Source organism: Dermacentor albipictus, chromosome 2 (genome assembly GCF_038994185.2).
Source record: "Dermacentor albipictus isolate Rhodes 1998 colony chromosome 2, USDA_Dalb.pri_finalv2, whole genome shotgun sequence".
Taxonomy (NCBI): domain Eukaryota; kingdom Metazoa; phylum Arthropoda; class Arachnida; order Ixodida; family Ixodidae; genus Dermacentor; species Dermacentor albipictus.
The window spans coordinates 125594634-125613300 of NC_091822.1; the positions used below are offsets into that span (position 1 = coordinate 125594634).

The 18667-nt window shown below is 47.4% G+C and overlaps 1 protein-coding gene across 1 annotated transcript in view; it reads left to right on the plus strand.

The window, feature by feature from the left end:
• The window catches only part of LOC139055539 (uncharacterized), a 75440-nt gene that overhangs the window by 35927 nt on the left and 20846 nt on the right, over positions 1–18667 (plus strand). Inside the window, exons 9-10 of the mRNA XM_070533042.1 lie at positions 10438–10577; positions 16119–16251. Of these exons, the coding sequence (XP_070389143.1) occupies positions 10438–10577; positions 16119–16251 (273 nt within the window). The remainder of the gene's footprint in view (positions 1–10437; positions 10578–16118; positions 16252–18667) is intronic.

The window sequence follows — 18667 nt, forward strand, 5'->3', positions numbered from 1 at the left end:
TGAAATAGTCCGGCGCGCAATGTCGTGATCGGTGTGCACGATTACACCTACAACCGCCAAAAATTAGCAGCTGTGCCACACCGTGCACAAAAGCGGCTGTAAGCACAAGGCTTCCAGCGTCGCTGTAGTCATCGCTATTTTTAGTGGCACGAACATCTTGTGACACTCTTGTTTCTTCCGCAGCACTTGCGTTTCACCTCCTGAGAGACCGGGGACAAAATTCACAATAAATAAAGATGAAAAAAATATATTACAGCGCAAAAGTCATGGGTTTCATTATAGATGGGATATCAGACCATAAGCTTAGTTATGAGAGACTGAAGTGTCCGGAATAATTATAATTATTTAGAAGTCCAGATTACCGCACACCAAAGCACAGAATTGTAGACTTTAGAGACTCGCCACGTGACCACGGTTTAGTCGAAATTCCTGGAAACCGGGAACTAGAAAGCGGAAGTAATGACGTCACTAATGAGGTCAAACAAAAGAAGGTGGCATGGTATTTAACCGGATAAGTAATGAAAAAAGAAATTACCTGGCTTAATCTGAACATCTGCCTAGCAGAGAAGATGTGACAACACTACGTCCTCTCTCGCATCTACTATCCCGGTGCTGACCTGCTCACTCCAGCATCTGCTATGTGAGTGCCCCTACTTTTCGCTCGCGCGCGCGTCTCTTGCCCGTGTTTACCGTGAGCACGGCCTGCCGTGCGACACCGTGACTGAACTCCTGCACCCCTCAGGCTGCCCTTCACGACTCAGGACACTACTACGTGCGCTCCTGACATTCGACGAGGCTGTCAGTCTCGCCGACCGCCTTAAGCTCCATGACATTTCCGCGGCGTGCTGCTGTTTCTGGTGCACTTTCTCTCCCTCTACTTTCATTCCCTACCCCCTGTGCAGCGCGGTTGAGGCGTCCTCTGCTGAGAGACAGTTACTGCGCTTCACTTTACCCCAACCTTTCCTTCCCATCATCAAGAATCTCCTCCTCTCGCTCATTCGCTCGCTTGTTGGCAACAGCTGTGCGCGCGCGCTCGTTGTCTGCACTGACGACAACACCGAGAGGGCGCCTGAGGTGAGCTTCGTGTACCGCTCGCTAGGCGCCTACGCCTTGTCCGTAGGCGCGCACTGCGCTTCCTCTTCGCCCTACATCGCTTCTCGCCCGCATATCTTGTCAGAGGAAAGAAGTTCGCTCGCTTAACCTACAGAACACCAAAGCCGAGGCGCGAGTGCCCCTAAGAGACACCTAATTCAAATATTAGGGTCGCCTACCATTTTTTATTGAGCCCACTTTAACTATTAGACCATTAGTGAATATGTAGCGCAAAAGTTTCATAATGCACACTTTTCCGGCAACATAGTTCTAGCGATAATTAGAGGTGAAGCTTTTGTGCTTCTAAGTTACCCCAAAAAGCGTCCACTATGCTCCGGCAGCTTTTGCTAAGTACTCGTTAGTGACCATGTGGAACGAACGAAAATTCCTTAAGTCGAGCTGTATTAGGATGTGTCGAGCTCCTTAACTTTCAGCGAGGTCAATGGTGCCCGTGTCCAACGGGTATAAGTGCGAGTCCCAGTTTATTTATGTGCGTTGAAACAAAGTTGTCTTTACGCTTAGCGAACACCTTTCTTTGGCAAACCGGCCGTTTTCTATATAGGTGATGGACGATTGATGGTTCTAACTTTAGCACCGCCACAAAGGCGCCGACGCAATGGGCTATTGCTCTCTCGCAACCAAATCGCGGTTTGTGTATTCGTCTCTGAACGCCAGCAGTTATGATACACATGTTCTTGCATGAGAGAGGAAGATGGCAGTCGCTTTAGGCGCCAGCGCTCGCGCTGCTACAGACAACACACGACTAATAAGGTTGTATGTACAGCTACCTATGCTACCGCTACAGCTGTGCTGCTTGACTACTACGTTCTCTGCGGAATTACGCAACGAAACGTCAAACGTTTCCCGAATACCCTCACTGCAGTAGACATACTGCAGCAAGAGCACAATTCGTTTAATAAAGCCAATAGCTTTCTTGAAGTGTCCTGCTACTCGCTTACATGGTCGATGGTTTCTGTAGTATGTTATAGCACTTATAAACGAGAAAAACATCGCCGAGTTACTTCATTCGTGGAGTGATAGTAGTAAGCTGCACTGTGAGCAGAGAGACGCCAACACGCGCACGTTGGCCGCCAATGGATATTGAAACTGCTGCGGACGCACTGGAAAATTTTTTAATCTGCTGGTATTATAGGGCTGTTTTCTGTAAAAGCAACAACGTGCAGCTTTGTTGTTGTTGTTAATGTACAATGTGTATATAAGCGACGTGTAAGTACGCGGTGCAGTTCCTTCGGTGCATTTCATAACATGACAATCAAAGCAAGTTTGCTCGTAATGAGAGCATTAGCTTTCACATATGGGACTTTTGGTGGCTATAGCTTTCTTGAAAGCAAGGTACTCTGCTCGAAAGGCTAATGAGCCGCAGCTCCTCCCAGGATCCTTTTTGCTCGATCCCTGCAGTTATGCAAACAAAAAGAAAAGTAAAAACTGATGCATAAAGGCACGTCTCGTGCTACAGACTTTGGGAATGTTAAATGGACATCGACAGCGCTAAAGAAAAGCGATGCCTTCTATGCTCAATATTCCAACATTATCTTAGCAGCTTCACACAAGAAGCCACATATATTTCTTTGTATTCCTAACAGCAGATTAGGCATCACTAATTATTACCTGGGTAGGCAAAAATTTAGATCACACTGTCAATACAAGGCCTGTACAGCACGCACAGACACACCACTTTCAGTTATTTGTGACGTGTTACCGTTTGCGTATATTTTCCTTTTTCTTCGTTCTAAACAAAGCCTGGCAACCATACAAGTCCACCGCAGTCTGATGCTTGCGCACCACCGCCGCTTTCTTTTATGCACAGAAAAAGAAGCGCTTGGCAGACAACCGAAAGTGCTGTTTTCAAGCGTGCATTACATTACTTACATTACATTACTACAAGCTCTTGCACTAGGTCTGTAACAACGTGCAGATGGCGTCATTCGCACAAAAGGCTTTGCTTGTTTTAACATTTTCACTCCCTGCAGGAATATTCAATCTGTTGTAACAAGTGAATATGTCTACTCCTAAGATAGCCCAACATAGAGCTGAAAATGCCAGTGAACGAATGAATTACTGAATGGTTCATTTCTGGCATACAGTTTGGAGGTTGAAGCAGCCATTTCATACACCATGGCTGGACAACGTGAAGATCATTTCATCATACCGGCCATGGTTTACGACATGGTTGCTTCAACCTCCAAAATATATAAAGAAATGAACCATTCATTCTATAATTCATTAACATTGTCAGCTCTATGTTGGGCAATGTCGTAAACCATGGCCGGCATAATGTAAAGATCCTTTCGTCGGGTGGCGCTGTAAGCACTGGAGGTGTGCAGATGTGCTGTACGTCGGCTCTTTCATTTCGAATTTTCCAAGCGCCCAAGCAGTCCTGGCACCACTAGGATCAGTAGAATACCTTCGTAAACATCAAGGGGACTCAGCGGACCCGAAATTTGGGGAGCCACAGTTTTTAATACCAACGAGAGCCCAATTCGTTTGGCCATGCCACCGGTAGTGTCAGTCCTAACGCCAAACGCTGGCGCGCGGGAGCTCGGAGACCCGCAAGAAGCCACCGCGTCTGCAGTGAGACCCATCCCGGAACGCTACGATCGCGCGAAACCCAGGCACTATTGCCCATCAACACACCTACACCGAAACTATGGACATTCTATCTGAGAGTCACCCGAGACCCCTGCCTGACGAGGCCTTTCCCGGGCCGTCTCCCGTTCTCTCAGTGCAGCTCCACAAACAAGAACCCCAGTGGCAATTCGGTTGTTTCCCGTCATCAAAAACGCCGCCTGCAAAAACAACAATCGAGTGGTGAACAAGACCCAGTCGGGCAAGCCCTGACATCGAAAAGCTCGCCGTTAGGGCAAGCTCTAACTCAGGCGCCAGCCGACACCGCGAAAGACAGGTCGCGAGCTACCTACAAGGAGCGAGGAGCCCGAATGCCTACTTCTGAAGACGTGGTTGCAAGGAGCAGGCCTCGCCGACGCGCGCCTCCGCCCCCGCACACTGACATGAGAATCATCATGCGCCCGACTCCAGGCATCATCGTTAGAAAACTACGGGCACATCAAGTGGCCAAGGCGATTGTCTAAGCCACCGGAGGGGTACCGACCTGGAAGGGGGACGACTTTATCGTTCGCCTGCGACACAACTCGAACATCATCATCGTGAGCACCCCTCACCAGGTAAGGGCAGCCACCCTCATGAAAATTACGAGCCTCACCTTCCATGAACGATCACACCTTGTGAAGGTTTACCTAAGAACACCGGAGGGTCTGCTTAAAGGTGCCGTAGAGGGCACCGACGCAGGCACCGGTGAAGAAAAGCTTATGGCGAACTTTCGGGTCCGCACACATGGAGTCTGCATCGTCTGCCCGTATGCTCGGATAATCCCTGAGAGCCCTGCTCCACTTCGAGGAACCCCAGGTGCCTAGATCTATGTAATTCTACGGAGGGGAGATGCTTCGCCGAGACTACCAGCCGACAAGGCAGTTCTGCTCCATCTGTAGAACCACCGGACGCCAGCCAGACGTCTGCCATATTCTGACAGCTCGTGCGTGCAATGTATGCTACCACCTTAACCCAGACGCCGGACACACTTTTGTTCCGAAGTGCACCTTGTGCGGAAGTGCCCATTTCACGGTCACAATAGAGTGCAAGAATAAGCTCAAGCGCATACCCCAAGATGGAATCCTGCCTCCACTACCACACCCAAACCCAATGACAACCGCGCCCGTTCACTCAGTTGACCAAGACGGCTGACCTTCACCCGCGGTGGCTCATTTCCAAGCGGGAAGACTCCGACTTCGACTACTCGGAGTCTTAAGAACATCTACCAATCCCGGTCCGGTTCCTACCCGAGCTCCAGATCCTGCTCCTGCTTTCGCCCCCGCCCTCACTTTCGGTCGCCCAGAGGGCGATCTCGGTCGACGCCCAAGCAAGATCAGCAGGCGAACCAGCCACCGGGGCAGTCAAAGACAAGGGCCCCCAACAGTGCCAACGATAGGCCAAGGCAGCTTCATTCAAGAGGAGTACCACCAAAGAACACGAAATAAGCTGGTCAGAAGTAGCCTCCCTATTTTATAAAGGACCACAGACACCACCATCTATGAAATTTGAACAGGAACTCGTGAGCATACGCGCACAGACGCAAACACTCACACCAGAAAGCAGACAACTCAAAGAAGTGATACAGCTCACACAAATACCCCAAGAGATGGCACGACACCAAGCCATCATTGAACTATAAACCCATGTCGATGCCATCTGCACCCAGATGCAAGTCATCATGGACGCTACACGCACCCAGATGCAACACATAACACATGCAGACTGCAATACAACGCACAGAGGCCGCAATGAAACATATGGAAGCCAGTGTAGACAGCAATCCTAAGGACCAGCTTCACTCCATAAAGCTACAAAAGATACTGCGACAGAACCAGTACAAGGTCACATCTGTAGCAGGACCGAGGCAAATACACCAGATCTTAATACCACCGACGACAACATCCAAAATGCCTAGACCATACAGCCTTGAAGAAGACAAGTCCACATGTCGAAACGTTGGCTCCTGCATTCACCTTGTTCATGTTTTGCTCATCGTCTTGAATTTCCATCGCCCGCATTCCCCGTCGTTTCTCTAGACCGTACAGGCAAGTCAAAGAAAACTTAGAACCGAAGAAAAAAAAAGTGCTGCTGACACAATTGGTTGCTGATTCCTCAAAGCCACCTGGGTCACAGCCCTGCAAGAGCGCGGTACCCGACCAACACTACATGGCTACGAAAAATACCACACAAGTCAAGACGACAAGTGGAAGGTACCCACGATAGTAGACGGAAACATCACAATCATACAGCACAATCCCATGGACGATGTGGACGTAGTGCATGTAACGGTCAAACTCGTCTACAAAAGCAAGCGCAAACAGAGCGCCTTCCTCCTAAACATTTACTGCCCCCCATCCCCCACCCCTCCCCCGAGCCAAAGGCGGGCAAACATAAGCAAGGTCTTTACGGGCACCCTCCACCTCGCCAAAGAGAGCTCCCTGGTAAACATAGGCAATTTCAACGCCCAGAACACGCTGTGGCGGTACCAGAGGCAGGACTGGACGGGTTCCCAGCTAGAAACGCTAATTGAACAGTGTCACCTTGCACTCATCAAAGACCCGATTACACAGACGAAGGAAGGATACAGCGTAACGCGCGAAACCACTCCCGACCTTGCCTTCATCACACAAACTATGCCATCAGAATGGCTCAACACACTCGAAAGCTTAGAAAGTGATCACTACATATTAAGCATAACACTACAGTCTGGACGCTTACGCAGGGAGATCCGCACAGCTAAACTCGCTGACTGGCGAAAAATCAGGCAATCTCAAGAACAGGACGTAGACGCAATCACGAATCTGGAAGACCGGTGCGACAACCTCCGTGGACACAAACAGCACACAAAAGAAATTGCCAGAACGGAAGAGACTCCAGAGGCCGATCCACACTCACTGCACCTTGGGATGCCAAACGAGGCCTAATCCGCCACTGGAAAACCCAACAACAGGAAACTGAAGACACGCATAGCACGAATAACAGCGGTAGCAGAACAATCTGCCATGCAACTCGCCTAGGACTGGTACAGATTCTGCGACTCCTTCGGTGGCCCCCTTCATACGGCGAACATATGGCACATCCTCAAAGCCATCCTGGAGCCTAAGAAAACCAAAGGAGAAGGAAACAAGGCCCTGAAGCTGTTACTACACACCTACCAACGTAGCCAACAAGACCTCATCGACGCCATCAAGACCAAGGGCTACGGAGGCCCCACTCCCACACAACCATGTACAGCACTCTACACAGTACAGCCCAACCCACTAACGGACAAACCTATCACAGAAAACGAAGTGGGAGCGCTCATCGTAGCCACTACCCGTAACACAGCCGTGGGCTGTGTTACGAATTCCATGATTATAAACCTCAGCGATAAGTCAATCTCTGCGCTCGCGGCTTTTCTCAACCAACACAGGGTACAAGGTACGGTGCCAGCGATGTGGAAACGTGCGAATAATCATGACCCTCCAACCGGCCAAAAAATTGGCAGTTGAAAACCTCAGAACCATCTCGCTTGCGTCCTGCCTCGGCAAGGTGTACGAAAAAATTATAAACGCGAGACAACAGAGACACTTAGAAGACAACGAACACCTGCCGGACTCCATGTTCGGTTTCCGCGCAGGCGTGTCCACACAAGACGTGCTACTCCAAATCAAGGAAGAGGTCTTCAGCAATATTCCCCGCAGTGGCGAACACGTCCTCTTAACAATCGACATTGAAGGGCCTTTCTACAACGTTAGCCAGCAAGCAATCCGAGAAGGGCTCTCCGACACCAACTGCGGCGAGCGAACGTACAACTCAAACAAGGGCACACCACAAGGTGCAGTCATCTCACCCACGCTCTTCAACGTCGCCATAATTGACCTCGCAAGGAAACTGCAGGACGTGGAGGGTCTTTGGCACGCAATCTACGCAGACGACATAACACTCTGGACCAAAACAAGGTCCCTCATTCAAAATGAAGAATGAATGCAAACTGCAGCTCACCTCTTCCAAGAATACGTCAGCGAACGTATGTACCACGTACGTACCACAATGCTGCCTCACGTACGTACCACAATGTTGCCCCGAGAAATCTGAGCTCCTACAAGACTGGCGAGGCCGGGGTAACCGCACAGTCCCAACAAACCCAACAAGAAAACTCGAGGTACAGCTCAACTGGGGCCTCATACAAGAGAAGCCACTGCTCAGGATGCTGGGCATCTGGCTGCAGTCCAACCAGTGGGCCACACAGACACTTACACTCCTCAAAACCAGTGTCAAGTCCATATCACGCATGACCTCCCGCGTAACATCTAAGAGCAAAGGCATGAAGGAAGGGGACACCCTTCAACAGATCAGAAGCCTGGTGATGTGCAGAATCACATACAGCCTGCGCTACTACCATGTAACCGAGTCCGAGATGAAGCAGTCCGACAAGCTCTTGAAGATGGCTCTGAATACCGCTCTCCGCTTGCCGATAAAAGAAAATTTATTGGCGCTAGGTTTACACAACACCCTCAGCGAACTGGCAGAACCCCTTTACGTCTCGCAACAACACAGACTTGCGCAGACTCGCACGGGCCGGCAGGTCCTACAAACCTTGGGTTTCTAAGTTATAAGAACACGAACGCAAGAAACCTGCTCTATACCTCGTCGCGTCTAGGATAGGTATCATGTTGCCCCGATACCACACAACATGGACCCTAACGTACACTCCAGTAGGAGGAGAGTAAGCGCCCAGTACATGCAGAAAACATTCAGGTTCCATACCACGGCCCATTTTACGGACGCCGCCATGTGTCGGACGAAGAACAAGGGTGCAGTGGCAGTGGTATGCGACCGACGAGGCCACATTACCTCCGCTGCATGTACCCACACCTGCTAAATCACGGAAGCCGAAGATATGGCCATCGCATTAGCCATGCGCAAAGGCGAACACGCAAACAAACCACTGACGATCCTCACAGATTCCCAGCAGGCCTGCTGCAACTTCCTACAGGGAAGAATCGGAAGACCTCTGCTGCACAAGTCCTAGCCCAGGTACTGAATGAGTACCCTAAGGACATCACCACTGAAGCCATCATCTGGATACCGGCTCAAACTGGCGCTACGGGTAACCTGCAGGCCGACAGAGCAGCTCGAGGATTCATGCATAACCGAGCAGTCATCAGGGTGGCAGCAGAAGACCCGGGCCCTGCTGACCTCGAGTATTCAGCCATCGTGAACTACCACAGAGGGAGTTGCTTGCGATATCCATCAACCCATCGAAATCTTAAAGGCATGCCGCGGCCTGGCGTAGGCTACAGACAGGCACTTACAGGAACCTACAGATATTACATCGCATACGCCATACAGCCTACTGGGACGAATGCCCGTGGTGTGGGGCCACACCAATCCTATACCACATTGCGTGGGAGGGTACGCTACAAAACATATAACACCACGACACGAACAACACGAGGGAGCAATGGCAGGCTCTGCTGTCCAGCTCGGCCCTCATCGGCCAGCTCAAGCTGATCCAGAGAATTGAGAAAATGCCAAGAGCCAGCGGAGCCCTGGATTAGGGGTCCCGACCATTATCGACTACCTTGATTATTTTTTCGTAAGTTTACCTGTCTGTCTATCCTTTCGCCGCCCGATTCTGTACCTTTCTTAATATCTTCTATCCCAACAAATCAGTCTCGCTAAAGACTTATGTGGAATAACTATTGGAATACAATCATTACTTTTGCCCCACTGGGGCCCTACAACCTAAAACTATTCCGATATGCTTATATATCAATCTACTGATGTCAAATTTGCGTAATTGCCAACGCATGCATCGAGCGGTCACCCGCGGGGTTCTCCAAACAGACCAATCAAACGCCCTCCTTGTTCATAGGAGGTCACTTTTGTTTTCTTGAGAAATGAATAACATCTCTTACATTGAGCGGATTGTATTACATAACTGGCTGACAAGAGGCGAGAACCACGCTCAAGTGGAGAAGGATTCAATGGGGCCGAGCCACTGCACTGAAAACCGATAACTGGATGAAGAGGGTGGTGCCGGCGTCTGCGATTGGTCCGCTTTCCTTTAGTTAGCTTGCGGTGTCTGGTAGAAAATCACAGCGGAGTGCAAGGGAAGCTAAAAAATGACGCTAAAACGGATCCTCAGCAACGAAGGGTTGGCAGAACAATGTCGTAAACGTGTCGAAAGTGCTCTAAAACGATACACGGCCATGCAAAAAGTTTTGCTATACGCAACCAAACCCATGCTCTCCGGCAGATATGAATAGCCAGTGCCTGAGCGATAGGCGGCAGCCACCATTCATTCATTTCGGAACGGGGCAGCGTGCGGCTATTCAGAAGAAAATTCAGTTTTGTTCGGCATAGTAGTGCATCTTTAACGCATTCAAGTCACTTTGACGCGGTGAGGTTTTGCAGTTTTAAGACGTCGCGAGACAGGCAGGTGAAGTGGGTGCAGCCCAAAAACTTTTAACCAATAACCGAAGGCTAATGGCCGATCCGATCAGGTTGTGTTCCGCAAGGCATGACGTCAGCGCCATCGTAGAACGGTAAGCTAAAATTGTCTAAAAAGCCCGGAGAGGCCCACAGAAGATTTATATTTTGTCTTTACATCAAATCAAACGGACGGGTTAGGGGCTTGATAATAAGTACACCTTGCCTTTTTATTCCACAATAATTTTTCCTATAGTGCGAAGAACTGAATAACTATGTATTTCTTTCGTTTTGTGACAGGCATTCAGGACCCAGCAGGATAAATTGAAGGCCGCCAATCCGTCGCAGAGCAAGCCTCAACGTGGGTTTGTCGTCGCAAGCATTTACCTTTGGCAGGCCACCAAAACACAATTCCTCTTCTCTATCGCCGACAGCTTCAAGTAGGCATCTGTTAACATGTGCTTTGTAATTTACTTCTTTAGTGCACTATCGCCTTTCTCGGCACTTACACAAGCGTGGCAGTTAGGGCGAGTCGGTACATATTGACTTCGTTTACTTAATGAAGAGAGATGGAGAGAAAGAAAGATGGACAGAAAGAGAGATAAAGAGGGGCGTAGTCTGTAAGCTCCTACAAAAATTTTGAGAGCGATCACAGGCGCTGCGATCCTTGAGCAAACACATGGATGATGGTTAGTCTGAGGCTTGTCTTTGGGCACGTCCTTGAAGCTTGGCTTGCTATGATCTATCTGCCTTTATTACCACAAAATTTGAAGCTATCCTATTTTTCCAAACGCAGATATCATTAAGACCCTGTGCACATGCACAATTGACGTGACTTGTCGTATTTATAACGCAGTGTTTTGTTAAAAAGATAATTAGCATAGCATCAATGCTGTTCGAAGCGAGAAGGACTGAGTAAGGCGTGTCCATGCACTAAACATCATTCCCATGCTGGCTCAGGCTTACATTTCCTGTTTACATTAACGCCAGTGTTACCTGTAGCAAAATGTGTTGGAAAATTTATCTCCGTAGCGTTGCGCGAACTCCATCTCTCTTGTTGTGAGTTTATCGGCCGCGTGTATATGAAGCCTAAATAACGCTAATCCTCTTGGCACGCGCTTACAGGCTAAGCTGCCATAGGCGTCAGCATGAAAGTATAGCTTCTAAATGTTGAATTATCCCTTCGTACTGTTCTCAGGAATTCCGGGGGAATTGCAGTCGTTCCTCTCGGGGTGCACCAATGAAGAGTCAACCATCTAATTTCATGTTTCAAAGGAACACTGGGGTTATGAGATGCCGTAATGCAGGGCTCAAATTTGGTGTGCAATACACGTGGGCTTTCACAGGGGGTCAAGAGTAACAAGTTACGCCTTAGCCAGATATGGAACCCTACATGCTGTATGATGAGCAGAAATATTGACGAAGACCCTGCCTCAATGCAAGAATGCGTTTAGAATGCTTTAGGAGTTAGTTATTTCTGACACTATCTTGCATTATGTATCATAGCTGGCGCTCCCCTTAACGTTCCTTCTATGTATGCGGAAGCCAACCGGCGCTTCTATGCGACTTCCTCAAAGACCTGTTCGAAACCCCATGCAACGTCAACGACCGCCTCTATTCGCAGACGCTGCGACATGTGGCTTATCGGCCTCAAAAGACAGCGTCCGCTTCTTTGACCAGAGGCTATGGTGTACTGGCGTGATGCAGTGTGTCATCCGTACAGCAAAATAATTTGCAGAAGGGTTGAAATCTGGGCCAGTTGGTACATACTTGAACGAAAAAACCAGTCAAAAACACAAAGGACAAGAGAAGAAGTTCACGACACAACGACTGGACTATCAACTGTGGTTTATTAGAATTGGTGTAGTCCCAGCAAGGGCAGCAGAGCATGCGCACCCGCATCATCACTTATCACATAGCATGAAAAGACCGCACCGTTTCTATCGGGACCGACTTAGAAATTCAAATTCTTTTTCTTGTAAGCGCACCGAGGTTGTACTAACGCAGTCATCACCTAATATACTGATGAAGTACGCTTCCAAGATTTCACGCTCTTCTATGCCCTTGCCCCTACCAAGAATCATAACATTGCTAAACAATGGATAACAACCACACTCATTGCAATGGCGAGGCAAGTTTGCACCGTTATCTGACCCCAGGGAGGAGTGGTGCTCACGCAGGCGGTCATTAATACATCGACCGGTTTGGCCTATGTAAAATCTTTCGCACGTGAGGGGGAACTTATAAACAACCCCTGCAGCACATGCCGTGAAACGATTTTCATGCTGCGTTGTGCAAACATGGTTCCTTGCCCTGCCTCGAGAAATGCGCGAACACAGACCCGAAAGCTTACAAGGGGCAGAAAAAACAACACTTACTCCCTGTTTGGCGGCAACTTTCTTAATACTGTGGCTCACTTTATGTACGTACGGCATAACTTCAAGTTTCTTACGTTCAACAGCCCCACCATCTACCAGCTCCGTACGTTCCTTCTTTAGCCTCTGAAGCAGCGATTCAGCCACCGCTTTCAAAAGAGGCGAAGGGAACCCTGCGGCTTCTAGACGTTGGTATTGTGCGTCAAAGCTACTTTTAATGGCGTGGTGACAGCTTCTTTCAAGTGCTTTGCGGAAACAATTCATTGCAATCCCTCTTTTTACACCCTTGTGCCCTTGCTGGGACTACACCAATTCTAATAAACCACAGTTGATAGTCCAATCGTTGTGTCGTGAACTTCTTCTCTTGTCCTTTGTGTTTTTGACTGGTTTTCGTTCAAGCAAAATAATGTTAGAACCGTGGAGGCTTCCGAGATGACGCCACTAGATGAAGCTGCGATCAACCGGTGTGCCTAGCAGACGAAATATCTTCATCTTTATTTTTATTTACAAGGTACTGCAGACCCAATGTGGGCCGTAGCAGAAAAGGCAGAAATGCACTCAAAGCTATATAATACACATAATGTAAGAAATACTTACATACAGTTTTTAAAAATCCCCCTATAAGACGTTATTTTCTCATTAACAGTAGTAGTACAACTAAGTAAAGCAGAAATATTCACTCATATATATATATATATATATATATAGACATAAATGCAGCCTATACACATATATACCGCTAAGTACACAAAAATATGCTACACTGTATTGTCAATCTTGAAGGGTTTCGATTACTTTTATACCATGCAGTGGTGACAGAGGTAGTGAATTGCACTCGTCCGTTATACATAAACAAAACGAGAATTTGAAAAGACCAGTTCTGCTGCTATACGCTGTGAGTGATTCTTCCTGCCAGTGCTTTGTAGTTCGTGATGTCAGTGGTGTTACGTAAGGCTCAGGATTGCGCAATAATTTGCGATTTGCCCCTTGTAAAATAAATTTTAGTTTGTTCATTTTTCGCCGTAACAGCAGTGTTTTTATTCCGTGAAGAGTCATTGTTGAGTCGGAGAGTCAGTGGGATGGTATTTAGAATAAATGAATCTAACTTATTTTCGTTGGGTCATCTCCAGTGCTCGGGTGTTCCGTTCTGTATGGAGTCCCAGAGAATGGACGTGTATTCAATCTTGGGTCTCATAATGGATGAATAGGCTAACAATTTGGCATCAGCTAGCATGTGCTTAACTCATGTCTCAAAAAGCACAGTTTACGCATGCGGATGTGCAGATGTTCGAAATATAAACGTTTCAACTGACGACGAATTCCACTAGTCGATCTGGAGCATGTTTTGTCGCTCCGTGGCAATGAAATTGAATTCAACTGGTCGCTCTAGGGCAAGTTTGCGTTTTCCACTGGTCGATAGGGAACAACCGACTCAGCGACGGAGCACTCTTAGTTGATCTGCCGAGCAGAGACGGATTTCACCGAACTCCGACGACGCATTGGCGCCATTTCCACATTGGTCGGGTGGCTTGGCTGTTTTCAGCCATTTTTGAGGCGTTTTTTGGCAGCCCTGTGCAGTTGTTTACATTCTCAAAATGGCGTCATTATACCGTCCGGCACTGCTTCTTGCCTTGAGTGAGACTGACAGCAGGTCTAGTTCCTGGGAAAGTAGCAGCAGCAACAACGTGAGTTGTACGCGCTTTACTAACTGGTATTTAAGGTGCAGATGATGAACTCGCCATAAGGCTAGAGGATATGGCGTGCGCCGTTCTTGCACTGCACTCCCTAACCGAGCAAGCTTATTTTACGCTAGTCGACCTGGATTGGGTCACCCCGTGCCGGATTTTATTCGTCGCTCGTGGATTCAACACCCCACTCTAAGTGACTAGTGGAATTCACAATGAGTGTATTAGTTATCGCGACGCTGACGTATTTGTAATAAGTCACCTCTGTTAGTTGCCGTGATCAAAGACTGTGCAGAAAAAAATAGGATGTTCTTCTTGGTACTCATATTCACAAAAACCATTCTTTAGACCCACCAACCAATATATGTTCTGGAAAACATTCTGGACGTATACACTAAAATTCTCTCAAAACAAAATTGAAATTGCTATAATGTGCAAACAATAAATAATGCGAGTGGTCAGGGTGCATCCATAGATAATGCGGTGTTCCTAATCGTCTTCTCAGCGCTCCTGTTGCAGAAGACAAACAAACTCTTGTATGGTCCCTCCTTTCCGTAAGCAGGCCAATGTTCCTGTTATCACAGTATATTGAGACACACGACGATGAGAAGCCCGGAAGTAACACCTGTACTGGGCCTTGTGGGTTGCACCAGATTCCTTTCATGTTGTATAAGCCAGAAAGGTGGTCGCTAAGTTTCGATGAAGTAAAAAAAAAACCTAATGCTCTGTGACTAATTCAGCCACCGTAGTTGGAATATTTCCTCCGCAAAAGGGCGCCGAATGGCAAGAATACAGCCAATGTTCTCAATGTTCTCGACCTGAAGAAGGCCTGAGTTATAATCGTTCTGCAGCCATCTCAATGAAAAAAAAGAAATACCTTTTACAAACCCAGCGCTTTCCGTACACACACACACAAAACAAAATGTGCGAACGCGGCAGGAAAAACCGCAGCGAGCAATCAGGAGCTCCACACGGACATGCATGATTATCGCGACAATCATAATTTCTGATCCCTGAGGCCCTGTATTGCACCACTATAACTCCACCTGCCAGCAATGACTTCAGGCTGCAGGGACAGATGACGCTGTAGTAGACCGGAATGCTCCAGCCCCGAAGGTCGTCATCGTAAAAAGGCGCCACGTTTTCGGTCATGGACGCCACACTGCCCAATTTCAATACACGATACAGAAGCACATGGATGGATGGATGTTATGAGCGTCCCCTTTGGAACGGGGCGGTGGGTTGCGCCACCAAGCTCTTGCTACTATACTGCCTAATATTCTACCTAGGATAAACAATGAAAAAAGACACAAAAAAACACTATAAACTACCACACCCAAATTTTCTGATCCCCTATTGTGAACTGTGCTTTTGTTCGTCTCCGTATTTTTCCATTTCCCTACTTTTCTTCCACCAATCCTCCAGTCGCCTCTTACTAATCTCTATTGCGGACATGTTTGCTTTGCCACAGCTCCCTCTGAAGCCAAGGGCTTCAAGGAGGCCAGTGGTGCCTAAATGGACCGCTGGGTAGACGTCTTCACATTCTAATAAAACATGCTCCGTAGTTTCCCTAGCTTTACCACAGCAAGCACATGCTTCTTCCTTCTTATATCTCGCTTTATAGGTGCGTGTTCTAAGGCATCCAGATCTCGCTTCGAAAAGTAATGATCTTCCCTTTGAGTTATCATAAATGGTTTCTTTCCTGATTTCGTTTTTTCCTCTTCTCAACGAAAGCGCCCTCTAGCGCGAAACAGCATTATTTCTAGTGCAAAACAAAAAATACCATTTGGCGGAATATTTCTTCATTGCTGCGGAGATTCTTGGTGAAATATGACTACAAACTATTCGCAGGTCATTTTAGCATATAAAAATTTTGGATCTTGGTTTGGCCATGTAGTTATGACGAATACCATTATTTCAGACAATTTTTAGTGGATGGTCTCATCATCGTGACACACTTGACCGTAGACGAACACGAAGCAAAACTGGAATGCTTCATAAGAGGAGGGGCGCCTTATAAAAGCACCTCTCAAAACCCGAACCTGCTCGGCATGGTGAGTGGGAAACGAATTTGCCTCCAATTTTTTATGACTTAAAATTTGCTGTTCACTCTAAGAACAGTTACACCTTTTGGGGTGTATGTTTGCCACACAACGATAATCGTAATCTGTCTTGCCCGCATTTCTTTTATTAACACTGCGAGCCCGGTACTTCCAAGTCACTAACGCCATGCGAGTTATCAGCATGACAGAGCGTTCTCGACAGAAAAGAACGAGTGCAGCGTTTTCAAGAAAGGAAATGCAAGCGAGACAGATGACGATTATTTTCGTTTGACAAATATACGCCCCAAAGGGTGCAGCTGTTTTCAGAGCGGGGTCTCGGAAATAACGTAGGCAATTTTTTCGCTGTGATTGCCTCAATGCCTTTCTTTTTTCAATATAGTTCACTGAGATGTATGCACGTTTTTATACTCTGAAACATGCGCCATTGTCTGCGTTATACTGTAATGCCGAGGGCTTCAGCGACGACTAAGAAAATTGTCTTGGAAGTTTAGCACAGACGCATTCGCAAAGTACATCTGCTTCGCTTTAACAGATCTTGAGGAGGGTCACCTAAATTTCCAACTGGGGTCTTAATCAGTTTTTTAATCTAGCAGTTTGGAATACACTGTTTAAAATCTCGGTACGGCGTATGTATGTCTGCATAAGAGGTGCTTCTTTTATTCTGCTTTCAAATAAACAGAGACTACACGATAGAGCGGTAAAAATTACTTTAGCTTGCATTCCAAGTGTACCGAGTTATGGGGAGAGTTGTGACCAAAGCCGGTGTCGATTTACACGATCCCAGTATATAATGGAAATTTGCTACGTATGTTTTTTTTATTTGTCGCCTGAATTTTTTTCTTGTTCACTTGATGGCGCCACGCCGTAAAACGCCATTAGACTTCACACATCGGTAGCAAATCTGGTTCCTCCCAGTTTACAGATTCTGAGTAACCAGTGAATGATTTCTTCATTCTTTAATGCCAACGTGAGACGTATCGTTACGAAGACCAAAGGATAATGAAGTTTAGATAACCTAGAAGCGAAATACAGCCTTCAATCAGCCGGTTATCAGATTCAATAGGCAAATATTACGGGAAGCTTGTGAAAGAAGAGCTGGCTGGAGGACAATTCACAGCGCGGCGTTTCGTTTCTGAGACATTTTAGGGTTCCAGATGCCCCGAGTGTGCGTACAGCGACGCAATTTTAATTCGAAACACCCGTGCAGTCAATGATAAATTTCGCGTGGGAATTGGTGGCACCCTTTGGATACGTTACGCTGGTGCTATGATACGCGAACGTTCACACAGTTTCACCATAATACTCAATAAAGGTATTTCGCAGAGAGTAGTGCTTGATGACAGATTGCTCACGATGATTATCTCTTTCCTGTTTGTTAGTAAAAAAAAAACTCTACACGTTAATCCAGCGCTCTGATTAGACAGCGCAGTCCTAGAGTATTGCTGCTGAAAATGTGCCGGTGAAAGTGTTATGACCATGGCGAGTCACAACTGCTGAAGCGGCAGGGCTATCACAGCTGTACCTTTCCTGCTAACTGTAGTTTTGAGACATCGGGCTCCCCAGCTCAAGAAAATACAGCTGCTACGTAGGAGAGAAAGGGAGAGAAATCGATTTACAGAAATGAAGAGAGGTCACTGCGCAGAAGTGTAGGCAAATGCTTCGAGTAGGAAAGGTTTGTGGAAAGGGTCATGAGCATGACGGCGTCCACAGGAGCGGGAGCTTCGGCCGTCTCTAGAAAGTGTTCCTTGTTCCTACAGAAATTGTATCCGTGCAACAATGTGTATGGTGTTGCGCGGGTGCACAATTTTTGAAGCGACGATTTCTTTCCCTAGCATGCCATTCCAGGTTTGGCCTTAGTCGGTCGGTGGTCTGCCTGCCTGTTGCTCAGCCGCTTCTCGGTTTCTCGCCGAATACATTCAGCCTTCTCTTGAAAAAAATGAAGAAAAATAACAAGCTAATAAAAAAAAGAACTTCCGGTGCGAGATTTGAACCTCGGCGCACCGGCATAGATTTCCGATTATTTAACCATTAGGCCACAGACTTCTTTTTTAGCCCACTTGCAAGTTCGCTCATTAACCACACCCAAGTTCAGAGAATAAACACGCGAAAGACGTATGTAACATCTACCGACCAGCAGGATTGCAATCCCACCAAATTCTCTTAGTTTTGTCAAGAGTCCTAACCTCGACAACAATTCAAGAGGGTACTGTTGAACTTCTTGCGCCTCCTCATAGGCGTTTATACTTTCTCTGAAGTACATTCGCGCGGGTCGTGCGTCTGGAATTTGCATTGCAGTAATACCCAGCCGTTCTGGAGCGCCACAGTTTGTGCACTGTGGGTATGTACCCACCAAAGGGAATCGGCCAAGAAGTGTGTCCTCCTATTCTTATTATGATGATAACATCCA